The 14371-nt window shown below is 45.0% G+C and overlaps 1 protein-coding gene across 5 annotated transcripts in view; it reads right to left on the bottom strand.

Annotated features, from left to right (window-relative positions):
- The window catches only part of PCDH17 (protocadherin 17), a 146700-nt gene that overhangs the window by 11298 nt on the left and 121031 nt on the right, over window positions 1-14371 (bottom strand). For 3 of the 5 annotated variants that reach the window (XM_060273305.1, XM_035114634.2, XM_060273308.1), the window contains one exon: window positions 2185-2259. The exons of the other annotated variants lie outside the window; for them this stretch is intronic. In XM_060273305.1, the coding sequence (XP_060129288.1) occupies window positions 2185-2259 (75 nt within the window). Of the gene's footprint in view, window positions 1-2184; window positions 2260-14371 lie in introns of those variants that run through there. 5 annotated transcript variants of the gene reach the window in all.

Raw genomic sequence — 14371 nt, forward strand, 5'->3', positions numbered from 1 at the left:
GTAATGGTAATAAATGGGGGAGGGAAAGCAGTTGACATGGAAAGGGTTAATAATACATACATGCTCAGTGCTGCTTTGCTCTCTCCCATTCAATGACTCCCCCAGTGGTTTGGCTGTAACAGCCACCCGCCTGCCTTCCACAACAATTGGGGGGGGGATAAATGTGTATGTATGTGATGTTTAATTAGGCCTGGAAAGGGTTAAGGGAAGATATTTCAACATGAACTTGGCATGCATTATTTCAAAGGCAATGAAGAGCTGATGGACTAGCAGTGGACCTAATTCTGGTCAATCACAGCTGAGATGAACTGCATAAACAAGAAGGCGATTTAAAAGGGTCAGAGCTGCTTTTTACTCCCCATACTCCCCATCACATAAAGAAGCCCCTTGTACATGAACTGCTTCTGAGAAATCTGAGTGCCAGTTCAAACACAACCCTGTGAATGAGACTCCCTGTGGTCAGAAGCCTCCGGGTGAGAGGTCTTGGGTCTGGACACAGCGATACCCCGCTCCTAGCCCTGTGCAGCACGGCCACTCGCCTGCCGTGCTCATTTAGCCTCCTGCAGTGCCAGGCTGCTTGAAGCAAGAGAGAGAAACAAGAATGTCTCTTGGTTCCTCTCTGCTGTTGCAATAAATAAAAACAAAAAAACTGAGCGCCGACGGACGATGAGCAAGCAAGTGATCCACACTTGGAGAGAGCTGGCAGCGGCGCTCTGTGGGCGGCTGTAGCAGCAGTCAGAATCCCTTCTGTTGTCAGAGCTGGGGGGACTGTCATGCAGTGGTTCCGCTCCTTCCTCCTGAGTCGTGTTCAGAAAGTGGTGGTGGGGGATGAGTGTTCGGACCCCTGGGCTCTCACTTGTGGGGTGCCTCAGGACTCTGTCCTCTACCACAGTGTTTCTCAACCAGTGTGCCTCCAGATGTTTTGGGACTACAACTCCCATCATCCTTAGCTAGCAAGACCAGTGGTCAGGAATGATGGGAGTTGTAGTCCCAAAACATCTGGAGGCACACTGGTTGAGAAACACTGCTCTACCACATGCTTTTTAACATCTACATGCAGCCGCTGGGAGAGATCATCAGGGGGTTTGGGCTGGGTGTTCATCAGTATGCGGATGATACCCAGCTCTACCTCTCTTTCAAATCAGAACAGTGAAGGCGGTGAAGGTCCTGTGTGAGTGTCTGGAGGCCGTTGGAGGTTGGATGGCGGCTAACAGATGGAGGTTGAATCCTGACAAGACAGAAGTACTATTTGTGGGGGACAGGAGGCGGGCAGGTGTGGAGGACACCCTGGTCCTGAATGGGGTAACTGTGCCCCTGAAGGACCAGGTGCGCAGCCTGGGAGTCATTCTGGACTCACGGCTGTCCATGGAGGCGCAGGTCAATTCTGTGTCCAGGACAGCTGTCTATCAGCTCCATCTGGTACGCAGGCTGAGACCCTACCTGCCTGCAGACTGTCTCGCCAGAGTGGTGCATGCTCTAGTTATCTCCCGCTTGGACTACTGCAATGCGCTCTATGTGGGGCTACCTCTGAAGGTGACCCGGAAACTACAACTAATCCAGAATGCGGCAGCTAGACTGGTGACTGGGAGCGGCCGCCGAGACCACATAACACCGGTTTTGAAAGATCTACATTGGCTCCCAGTACGTTTCCGAGCACAGTTCAAAGTGTTGGTGCTGACCTTTAAAGCCCTAAATGGCCTCGGTCCAGTATACCTGAAGGAGCGTCTCCACCCCCATCGTTCTGCCCGGACACTGAGGTCCAGTGCCGAGGGCCTTCTGGCGGTTCTCTCCTTGCAAGAAGCCAAGGCAGGAAACCAGGCAGAGGGCCTTCTCAGTAGTGGCACCCGCCATGTGGAACGCCCTCCCATCAAATGTCAAAGAGAAAAACAGCTACCAGATTTTTAGAAGACATATGAAGGCAGCCCTGTTTAGGCAGGCTTTTAATTTTTAATATATTATTTTATTTCATTTTCTGTTGGAAGCCGCCCAGAGTGGCTGGGGAAACCCAGCCAGATGGGCGGGGTATAAATAATAAATTATTATCATTATCATTATTATTATTGTCACCCAGAGTCTTCTCTCCACACTGAAGCCTCTGGTAGGAACATGGACATAGTTTTCAATTCTGACATTAAAGTTAGAGTTAACATATTCATGCAAGAAAAAGAAAACAATGGTTGTTACCTGGAAATTTTCCTTCCTTACAGCGGGCCGGTCCACAGAGCCCAACAATGGGTCTTTGGCCTCTCCCTTGCTGTTCTGGAGGAAAATTGGACCTGTGAGTTATGAAGCAGAAAACACCTTTCATGCTATACTCCCCAGCCACCCGCATTATGCCCTGCAAAATATTAAATGTTCACAGCTAAAATCTATCATCCAGGCCAGACATGCCCTAAGCAGGTTCAAACCTGGACCCTCCGGAATACAGACATGCACATCCTTGTTCTCCAGGCCCCACAGCCTGGTTACCCTGCCCCCTGCACAGGTAAGAGATACAAAAACCACGAAAGCCATAAATCTGTCAAGCACAGAATAGTGAAAATACTAACCGCATACCCTCCAACATTTCTCTGGTGAAAATAGGGACACCCTATTCCACAAATCATCATCATTACCATCATATTTTTACTATTTCTCTCTCCACCCCCCCCCCATCAGACTGGGTTGCCCCAGCCACTCAGAGCAGCTTCCAACATATATAAAAACATAATAAAACATTAAACATTGCAAAACTTTCCTATACAGGGGTGCCTTCAGATGTCTTCTAAAGGTTGTATAATTACAGTCATGGGGAAAAATAAGTGCACCCTCTTTGAATTCTGTGGTTTTACATATCAGGATGTAATAGCAACCACTTGTTCCTTAGCAGGTCTTAAAATTAGGTAAATACAACCTCAGATGAAGAACCACACGTGACATATTATGCCGTGTCATGATTTAGTTAGCAGAAATAAAGCCAAAATGGAGAACACCCTTACAGCTGCCATAGGAATTAAGAGGCTATGTAGCAGACAAGGGCTGCTAATCAAACATTTGCTTAACTGATCATCGGCAAGTGTGCCCACCTCTATAACTCTATAAAGTTTTGGCAGTGTGCTGGTCCGGAGCATATAGGTGTGCTTTAACACAATGCTAAGGAGGAAAGATGACACAATGCTCTTAGAGAAGCAAGTGCTGCTGGCCATGAAACTGGGAAGGGTTCTAAGGCCATCTCCAACCAATTTTATGTCCATCATTCTACAGTGAGGTAGATTATTCAAAAGTGGAAAACTTTCAAGGCCAATCTTATCAGGAGTGGACGCCCCAGCAAATTCACTCCAAGGTCAGACCTAAGTTAGCATGTTAAATGTTAAGGTTTGTGACAGTACAATTAGAAAAGGATGAAACAAGTATGGTTTGTTTGGAAGGGTTTCCTGGAGAAAGCCTCGTCTCTCTAAAAAGAACATGGCAGCACAGCTTAAGTTTGCAAAGTTGCATCTGAATAAACGACAAGATTTCTGGAACAATGTCCTTTGGACAGATGAGACCAAAGTGGAGATGTTTGGCCATAATGTACAGTGCCACATTTAGCAAAAACCAAACCCAGCAAATCAGCGCCTCCACCCCCAACATTCAGCCTGGACACTGAGGTCCAGCGCCGAGGGCCTTCTGGCGGTTCCCTCACTGTGAGAAGCGAAGTTGCAGGGAACCAGGCAGAGGGCCTTCTCGGTGGTGGCGCCCGCCCTGTGGAATGCCCTCCCATCAGATGTCAAAGAGAAAAACAGCTACCAGATTTTTAGAAGACATCTCGAAGGCAGCCCTGTTTAGGGAGGCTTTTAATGTTTAATAGATTATTTTATTTCATTTTCTGTTGGAAGCCGCCCAGAGTGGCTGGGGAAACCCAGCTAGATAGATGGGGTATGTATAGAATGTCCTGGGAAATTGAAGTGTTCTCCTACTGGTTTCACTGTACCACTGTATTCTGCTCTGGTCAGACCCCACCTGGAGTACTGTGTCCAGTTCTGGGCACCACAGTTCAAGGAGGATACTGACAAGCTGGAACGTGTCCAGAGGGGGGCAACCAAAATGGTCAAAGGCCTGGAAACGATGCCTTATGAGGAACGGCTTAGGGAGCTGGGTATGTTTAGCCTGGAGAAGAGAAGGTTAAGGGGTGATATGATATCCATGTTCAAATATATAAAAGGATGTCATATAGAGGAGGGAGAAATATTGTTTTCTTCTGCTCCAGAGAAGCGGACACGGAGCAATGGATTCAAACGACAAGAAAGAAGATTCCACCTAAACATTAGGAAGAATTTCTTGACAGTAAGTGCTGTTCGGCAGTGGAATTTGCTACTAAGGAGTGTGGTGGAGTCTCCTTCTTTGGAGGTCTTTAAGCAGAGGCTTGACAGCCATCTGTCAAGAATGCTTTGATGGTGTTTCCTGCTTGGCAGGGGGGTTGGACTGGATGGCCCTTGTAGTCTCTTCCAACTCTATGATTCTATGATTCTCTGTCTTGTGATTCCTGATGTCAGATTTATGTCCATTTATCCTTTGACGTAGGGTTTGGCTTTGGTGTAGGGTTTAATTGCTCATCTTCTAACATTGTGTATGCCATCAAATGCCAACAGTGTCCTTCAGCTCTCTATATCGGACAAACAGGCCAAACCCTACGCCAAGGAAATGGGAGAATCATATTTGAATAAAAAGGTTGCATTAGCTTTTAGTTCCAACTCAGTATAAGTTTCCATTTTTTAGGGTAAAAGGGACAACATTTAATGAAAGCATAAGAGTAGGACTCAGCTGAAAGTTTCAGCTTCCAGTTCAATTAACACTAGTTTAAAAAGTAGTTCAATTTTCCAATACTAGTGGTAAATTACAACTTAAACTGCACGGTAGCTTGCAGTATAAAAAGCTTTAGTTGCCATAAAGCACAGGACTGGTTTAAGGTATTAAGGGCAGAAAAATCAAAATGGCAGATTTCAGGCCAAGTCAAAGCTTCATCTTTCAGTCCAGCATAAAAACTGTTTAAAGTTCTGGAGGGACTTCAAGTTCCCACACCCAGGCTATAGTCCCCCCCCCCCCAATGTCCACTTCCCATTTAATCACTGCCCATCATCTACTCCTTAAATTACCCATGTTCTGGTCATGAAAATGAGGTAAAATTTCTAGATTCCCTAAATAATTGCACCCTAGAACAGCTTTGGTCATACAGCAGATCAGAGGGGGTGGGGGCTCTTAATCGTAACTGGCATCTTGCTGTGATATGTCAGTGCTGTTGAACTGACTGGGAACAGCATTCAGAGTGCTGTCAAATTCAGCATATTTTGAAATGGCCAAGGAAGTCCAACACAGTAACATTTGACTTCAAAAGAGGAATCTCCCCTCAAATGAGACCACCTCTCGACTTTGTTTTTTACAAAAGGATAAATCTTTCAGGAATGTCAGGGGGTTGTTCAAAACTTCAAGAACAGAAGCTCATATAGACTGTATTCCACAGAATGCCAGGAAGGGGGGAGGACAAACAGGACCAGAAGAATGCCAGCATGGCTAACAAGCAGAGTCAAGGAAACTATTAGAGGCAGGAATACTTCCTCGGGAAAATGGCACTACTGTATAGTGGTACCTTGGGTTACACACTTAATTCGTTCCGGAGGTCCGTTCTTAACCCGAAACTGTTACCATGAGGCGTGCTTTCACTAATGGGGCCTCCCACTGCCGCGCAATTTCCATTCTCATCCTGGGGCAAAGTTTGCTACAGGAGCACCTACTTCCGGGTTAGTGGAGTTTGTAACCCGAAGTGTTTGTAACCTGAGGTACCACTGTACTCTTGTTCAAGAGAGAACAAAAAAGGAACAGCAACTTCAGTGAAAGAAATGCAAGCAGTCAACAAAGCATGCATATATATGTATGTATGAGAGAGAGAGAGAGAGAGAGAGAGAGAGAGAGAGAGAGAGAGAGAGAAGAGGACTGCAAGACTTCCCTTGCAAAACAGCATAGAATTTATTTTACAGGGGAAATAGACATTACAGTACACTACTATTATATCAAATTCACCGAAATGAATTAATTCTGTTCAGTCTAAAGGTTAAACTACATGTGATATGGGGGATCCATGACTGAATCTTCACACACACACACACACACACACACAGAGAGAGAGAGAGAGAGAGAGAGAGAGAGAGAGAGAGAGAGAGAGAGAGAGAGATGACATTTAGGGAATGTCCCAATATTTCAGAGCACATGTGACATTTAGGACCGATATCTATGGTTCTTCACTGGCTCCACATAATGTCTTTATGGTATGGTAGATGCATGTCACAGACATGAATTCAGGTTTCAAAAAAGTCTGAAATGAGTTAATAACATTGGTAAAATAAGTAACCACAATGACTGCTGTTTAAAAAGAGCAATTTAAATCTTTGATATATGCAAGCACAAGCCTTCGAAGTGTCCTTTGCTCTCTTCCTCAAAATACAAACCAAAACACTTATTTTAGCTAGAGGATTTTTATCAGGATGTCTCCTTCAATTAGAAGATGTATTTTGGGATTAAAAATAGAACTGACATAACTACTTGTGGTAGGGATTTGTTTATCCGCATGGCCCAAGGAGAGTTTAATAAATGGAATGCACTTCTGCAGCATATAAGGAACATCTCTAAACTAGTCCTTTGGTTCTCCTGGCCTAGTGCTGTGGCTCTTCAGGGTTTCAGATGCGAAATAGGCCATTGATTTGGGCAGCTATGCAAGAGACACTTGGATCACATAAAACATTTGGTGTACTTGTAGCAATAGCAACGGGGTCTGTTTGTTTGTGGGTGTATATTGCAGTTTCTGCCATTCATATTAAGAGTAGACATATCTGCCAGCATCAACAGCAAGATGTGTCACTTGAATGGTGAGAGCCCTCCCCAGAATTGTGGCTTTGCACCACAGGAAAGTAGTCCCGGCTGAAGTGAAGCGCTTACACAAGGAGGAGAACATCCACAACAGCTCTATGCAGTAACTGACAATGCCAACAGAAGACAAAGTCATTACCAGGTGCAGAATGGATGGAGCTCTGGAGATGGATGCAACCATGACACTTCAGATAAAAGATAAATGGGATCTACAGTAGGCTCCCTATCCGGAATATGGCCAGTTTCCCCCCCAGCCAAACCTTGACCCATATGCCTCTTTCATTATGTCCACACATCTACAAATGTCTGCTGCAACAAACTATATTCGCTCTGTAAAAGCTGTTAATACATTGGGTTCCAGGAAGGCAGATGGTGTACCAGAGACATAAACATCAATACTCCTGTAATGCAAGCAATGGGATTTATTGCTATGACCATTTCACTAAAGGTCATCATAAGCCTGCTCTCCCCCCACCGTTTTTCTTAATGTTAGATAGATCTGAGAGACAAGACAAAATCCACACGATACTGAAGGACCTGTAGGAAGGTTAGGAGGTGTAGGAAGAGTCGTCACCTGCCAATTCTACTCTTGATTATCAGAAACACAAAATAAAAACTTAAAATTCTGTTTGAAAACAAATCAAAGTCTCTTACCAGGTAACCCAAACCATATACAAGTGGGCACATCCATTCATCCACCCATGTTTTGCCCTGGGCTCTGCTCGCCATTGGTGCACATACCTTGGAAAGTTACCCATGAGGGAATGTGGCCATTGGGCTGAAACAGGTTTCCCCACCTCTGCTCTGCATTCCTGTGTCAAAAGTGGGAGGGGCAGGGACTTCTAAACCTCTTTATTTGTCCCTCAGAACTCTCCCTAGGCCACACCTCCTCTCCACAGGCCACACCTCCTCACTAGCCCTGCTTGGCATGCAGATGTCTTGCTCAGATGTAATGCCTCCTGCTTGTCTGGATGCAGGATGGAGAGGGGTGTGTGAGCATGAGCAGAAACTAGCATGCCATTTCCATTCCTTGCTCCACCCACTTTTACGATTGGCCCCATCCAGTGCTGCCATGTGGCCCTTGGAAAGTCTCCCAGAATGGAATGTGGCCCTCAGGCTGAAGAGTATCCTCACCCTTGTAGGCCTCCTGAACAGGCCAAGTCCTTAATTGACTCTCTCTCTCTCTCTCTCTCTCTCTCTCTCTCTCTCTCTCTCTCCACACACACACACACTTTTTATTTGTTTTTGCATTTCTGTGGACCTCAGAGCTCCACCATGAGCATGCTGCTGTTTCTCAGTGGTTCCAATTGTAGCTGCCATCACCACCTGAGTTCACTATTAGAAGCCGTGCTTCTTGGGCAAGTTATGATATTCAAAAGCCAGTGGTGAGCTCTGCACTCTTCAGCTAAGGACAAGTTTGTTTTCACTGTAGTTGAAAGGAAAAAAAGAAAGTGATTTGTGCGCCCCACAGGAAAGACTGGAAACTGGCAGTATTTCTTTCATCCAAAAAGTTTGCGAATCACTTGCCCTCCATAGTGATAATGATGTATTAGACCAACATTCCCAGCAGGTTCATTAGTGCTTGACCAGATGGCACCACAAACTATGACTTTCCAGATCCACTGAATTATGCTTCATTGAAAGCATTATTACACCCAGGTGAGAGATTTCCTGGATGAGGTTAGATGGCTTCTGTCTGGGTTATGGGAAAATCCATGTTTTGTCCAAAAGCCAAAATGCTACAAGTCTGTCCTGGCTTTCTGCCTCTCTTGTTTCTAGGTTAGCAGATCACTCCATTGCCAGGAACTTGGTTCTCTCTTTGTCTGGAAAACTTTTAGGGCCATAATAAAAACCCTCTGCTTGCAAAGCAATTGAAATACACACACACACCCCGAAACCCAGTTGTGCATCACTAAGAAAAAAATCAGTAAGGTCCTAAATGAAGTATGAAGGTGCCTCACAGTAACTCAGTCCTAGATAACCACAACTAGAGGCATTTTACAAGTGTTTTCTGTAGTCCAGCTTAATAAATGAACAAGCTGCTTTTTCTATTTTAAACCAGTCAGATGACCACTGCATTTTCATGTGTGTTATTGGCATCTAGGATTGCCAACTACAGCTTCTAATTTCCCATGCACTTTGAAACATAACATGAAGTGTCTGTGTTGTTCAGTTCTTAATAGTTTTGTTCTCCTTGAGCTTCTGGACCAAACTGGGATGCCCTCTCCTTCACGCCAGGGTTCAGCGCTGACCTGTTAGCAGGCACAGAGGTAATTCTCCTCTCCCATAGTTGGTCAGCACAATGTCTACAGATAATAGCTGCCACGGTAGTCTTCATTATCAGGTGAAAGAGACATAGAGAGCAATCCAAACCCCAGGTCTGCTGGAATTAGCAGAGTTTGAAATAGGCAGATCTCCATCTGAAGTCTTTCATCCTGGCTCAGATGGAGAAAAGTGGAAATAAATTGTCTGGGCCAAGGCCAGAGTAAGCCCTCCAAAAGGGACACTTGGGAGGTGAGTATGGCAGGATAGAACAGGGGCAGACTTAGCCCTACCCCAAAATCCCTTCAGCTCAGTCGCATGATCAAGCCACCTAGCAGAAGTTTCACTGGCAAAAAGGATGGTGTAAGTCAAGCTCTATTTTAAAGGGTTATTTTCCCTCTGCCAGGCTCAACCAGCAGTAACCCCCACTTCTGAATGGAGTTTGCCCTGGAAGAAGGTGTGGGGAGGGGGGGAAACACACACATGCTATGCCCCACGGAACTTGAAGGAGGAACCCAAGAGTTGGGGTGTGTGTGTGAGGAAGACAGCAAGGGTATCCATAACTTGCTCCTTTGAAACCTTTAAATGAAAACATAGTAGGACTTCTTCCAGTACCTCACCCCCCCCCACCTGAACTGGTGGGACAGTTTCTGCAGGGCCATAGCTACCATTTTGCATGACTCCGTCCCACACCATTCTGGGACTGCTGGGGCCAATGCTGGCATGGGAGGCAATGCTGTTCCCCCATCAGCTCTATGGGACTCGGCCCTCCCCTCTGTATCCTGATGTTGCTGAAGCAGCATGGGATACAGCCATGGCCTCAGCAGCAAGACTCTTGTAACTTAAGGGCCATCAAAGGGTTGCTGCTTCCATTAATTGCTCCTAACTCTGAGGTCCAGGAAGCTTCAGATACAGTTGTAGCTATCAAAAAGACTTATTTTGAGCCTGTTTCATTAATCCTGCCCTAGGACACAACCTGTGTTGCATTGTAGAAAGAAAACACTCTTCTTGACAGAAGCAGAACTCTTGCATCCAAAGTTTCTTTTTCAGCCTGCCTAACAGTGTTCATATGCATCAGCTTCATATTTTTCATCTCTTAACTTTCAGACATGTAATTTAGCTACACAGTTGCATTTTAAAAATAATTTCTCTCTCCACCCTCCCACTGCAGCCGCCACAGTCCCCCCCCTCTCTCGTGACTCTGTGAGTTCAGCTCAAGACAAATGCACGCCAGCCAATTTGCTGCTACCCAGGGAAAATGTTAGAACATAAAAACATTCCCTCCCCTTAGCTTCAGAAAGAGCCTAGGGCTCAGGGATGCAAGTATTAGTAAATCTGATGCCATGCATATGCTCCTATTGCAAGGGCTTCTAGACAGACCTCTGGCATCTGTCTCTCTGTGTTAAAACAGGCTTAATTGTAATAATATCTCTCTTCTGGATTCTGAGCACACAACACTACAAGACCGACTATGACTGAGACTACGGTTAAAAATAATGTTTTTTTTGGGGGGGGTGAATATGTCATCTGTGCATTTTAATGAGCTGAGTAGAGTTAATGATTGTGAGTCACAAGAGTGGGTGCATGAACTTAACAGGGCCTAGTTTATTTTTTGCTGCTTTTTATTTTGATTTACAGATTATAAATGTTGTATTGATTTGATAATCATATAATAAGCCTTTTGCTTTAATTGTGATGTTTAGCTTATTTTTTTAGTTGTTGCCTTATTAACAGTGTTTTGTAGATTGCAATGGATGCATTTGTGAGGTTCTATTATGTTCTAGTTATTTATTGTTTGTTAGCTGCATAGCTCCTCACATCTAAACAGAAATTCATTGAAATAAGTTTCTGTTTTATCACAGCCATTCTGGGGCAACCCAGTCAGATGGGTACATATAATTATATACTACTACTACGAATAATGGGGACCCAGGTGGCGCTGTGGTTAAACCACTGAGCCTAGGGCTTGCTGATCAGAAGGTCGGTGGTTCAAATCCCTGTGATGGGGTGAGCTCCCGTTGCTTGGTCCCAGCTCCTGCCAACCTAGCAGTTCGAAAGCACGTCAAAATGCAAGTAGATAAATAGGAACCGCTACAGCGGGAAGGTAAACGGCGTTTCCATGTGCTGCTCTGGTTTGCCAGAAGCGGCTTTGACCTGGAAGCTATATGCTGGCTCCCTCGGCCAATAATGCGAGATGAGCGCGCAACCCCAGGGTCGGTCACGACTGGACCTAATGGTCAGGGGTCCCTTTACCTTTACCATGAATAATAATAATACCTTTATTGTCAATGTACCTGTGTACAATGAAATTAACTGAGCCTCCCCCCCCCACAAACACTCAGTCTCATTGCACTCTGTGTTCTTGTTGCACAACACACCAACCCCAAAAGTCAGTTGCACTATATTATTTTCCATTCAGCAGCCTCACAGCCCACAGATAGAAACTGTTTTTTAGCCTGTTGGTACGACTGATTATACTTCTATATCTCCTGCCCGAGGGTAGAAGATTAAAGAGGTGCTGGCCAGGGTGTGAATTGTCCCTGATAATTTTTCTCACTCTCCTAAGGCAACGATCCCTTGCGATGTTATCTAGCAGGCTCAGGGGACAGCCCATGATATCATGTGCTATGTTTACCACCCTCTGTTTACCACTTTCTGTCCCTGGCTGTCAAGCCAATGTACCACACTGTGATACACTATGAGAGGATGCTTTCTATTGGTAGGAGGTCATCAATTGTTGTTCAACATTGTTCTTTCGCAAGACCCTGAGAAAATGGAGTCTCTGTTGGGCCTTCCTAATCACCTGAGTTATATTGTTTTTCCAAGTTTTTTCCAAGTCACATGAGATCTTCACTAAGGTAAACTCCCAGGAATTTAAAGGAAGAGACTCTCTTCACACAACCCCCCCCCCGATATACAACGGGGCTAGTTCCCCTCCCTTCCTCCGAAAGTCCAACACCATCTCCTTTAGGTGCCACTTATTCTCTCAGCACCATGTAGACACTTTTTGAACCTCCCTCCTGTATGCTGATTGATCTCCACCTGTAATTACACCCATTATGGTGGTATCATCTGCAAACTTAATAATTACAGTGGATGGATCAGATGAAATACAGTCATAGGTATACAACGAGTACAGGTAGGGACTCAGCACACATCCCTGTGGGGTGGCAGTGCTCAGCTTCAGGGAGGTAGATGTAACAGGCCCAATCCTCACTTTTTGTGTCTTTAATCCAGGCTCATTGCCATCGCCATCATCATCATCATCATCTTTGTTCTTCAGTCTTGTGCCATATAATGATATTTTAAAACAATCTATTTCTTGCTTCTGGCAAAACCAGAACATGAGTTGGTATTTAAATGGGGCGTGGGAAACCTCTTTGAGAAAGGTCACTGCTCTCAGCCAAACATCCCCCCCCCACTTCCCCCCAAAATCATAGAAATTGTATACCTCAGAGGGAACCTTTAAATGTGCCTTGAATTACACTTTTGGCATAATCTGGCAGCAACTCAGGGAAATGTGGAGCTCTTTGTACTGAGACATTTTTCGCTCTCATGTTGAAGCTTTCTAGCTTTTTTTCCAAATTCCTCTCAGATGTTTTGCTTGAGGACAAACTTCAAATTCATTACAAATTTCAGTGTTTTGGTAGCAAATCTAGTCTTTGAGCTGTGCCACAGGGCTCTTTGATATTTTCACTGGAATATACTAATGTGAGTACCTCTATGGAATTTAAAAAGACGAAATGTTCTTTTCCTTGATTTAACAGTGGAAACTGTTCACAGTCTCTTAATCAAACTTAATGCCTAGGAAATGTTTCATCTAGTACTCTAGTCCTCACTGGTTCCCTCTGCTCTTCCCCACCCCAACTGCTAGTTCTCCTTCCTCCACACATATAATCTCTCATCAAATCTGTGGCAGCAAGAAGAGAAGAATGGAGCTTTGCAAATCTGCAAACAAGTGTATTTAGGTGACCGGAAAAAGTTTATGGAATATTACTTGGCAACAGAATGGAAAACTTGGATAGATTCATGGGGGTAGTTCAAGGGTTTCCACTTCCTGGCTGAGTAAAAAATAACTGAATGAACAAAATGTAAAGTATAATATTAGACAATTTGCGACCTAAACTTAGTAATATAATTTGCTTTCAGATAGGACAAGAAGCATTGGAAATTGTTCATTCAGACCAGCAAATTTACACACATCCTTCAGAGATATGACCCCTTTCTGCAAGAAAGAATGAAAATGGTTGAAAGGCTGACATCCAACATGAATTATAACAGCAGAGGCTAAATCTTCTCAAGGTCTTTTATTTTACAGAGCTTATTACTATTCACATTCTTACCCAAGTCTATAAGCTGTAAAATTCTCCCTTCTTGTAGCAATAACTCACTTTCTAGAATGACACCTTTTCCTTTCACTCTCCCTCTTTCGCGCGCGCGCACACGCACACACGCACACACACACACACACACACACACACACACTGCGACTTTCATTGTCATCATTGCTCAGTGTAGCAGTCAAAACATAGTTTTCTACATCCTTCCATTTAATTCTACTGTAGAACAATAAAAATACATCTTTTAATACACCTATGGAGTTCTTCTAAGGGGGTTGGTTCCTGTACCTTATTTGCTTTTGTCTAAGCTGAGGCAAGCCTTTTTCTACGCAAATGGCCAGAGCAAGTAGCCATACACCGTGGCCATGCAGGGTCTGCAAAGGACTGCACTCAACGTTTAACCTTTAGCCTTTCAGCTTGTGACCTATCAAGCTGAACAGAGCCACCAGCCCCCTGTTTAACACATGAAGCTGCCTTGGAATGAGTCAGGCCACTGGCCCATCAAGTCCAGTGCTACCTTCTAAGGCAGGCTGTGGATTTCCAGGGCATCAGGCAGAGGCCATTTCCAGCCCTGATTCTTTCTTTTACTCTGGGAAGACAAGGGATCGAAATGAGGGCGATTTGCATGCCAAACATTCACCCCCATTTTTTAACAGAGCCTAGGGCTTGCCGATCAGAAGGTCGGCGGTTCGAATCCCTGTGACGGGGTGAGCTCCCGTTGCTCGGTCCCAGCTCCTGCCAACCTAGCAGTTCAAAAGCACATCAAAGTGCAAGTAGATAAATAGGTACCACCAGTGGCGTTCCTACCCCAGCTGGTACTGGGGGCGGCGCCTGCACGGTGCCCGTGTGTGCATACCGGGACGGCAAAACCGGAGGGTGGGGCATCGTGA

Source organism: Zootoca vivipara, chromosome 4, assembly GCF_963506605.1.
Source record: "Zootoca vivipara chromosome 4, rZooViv1.1, whole genome shotgun sequence".
NCBI lineage: Eukaryota > Metazoa > Chordata > Lepidosauria > Squamata > Lacertidae > Zootoca > Zootoca vivipara.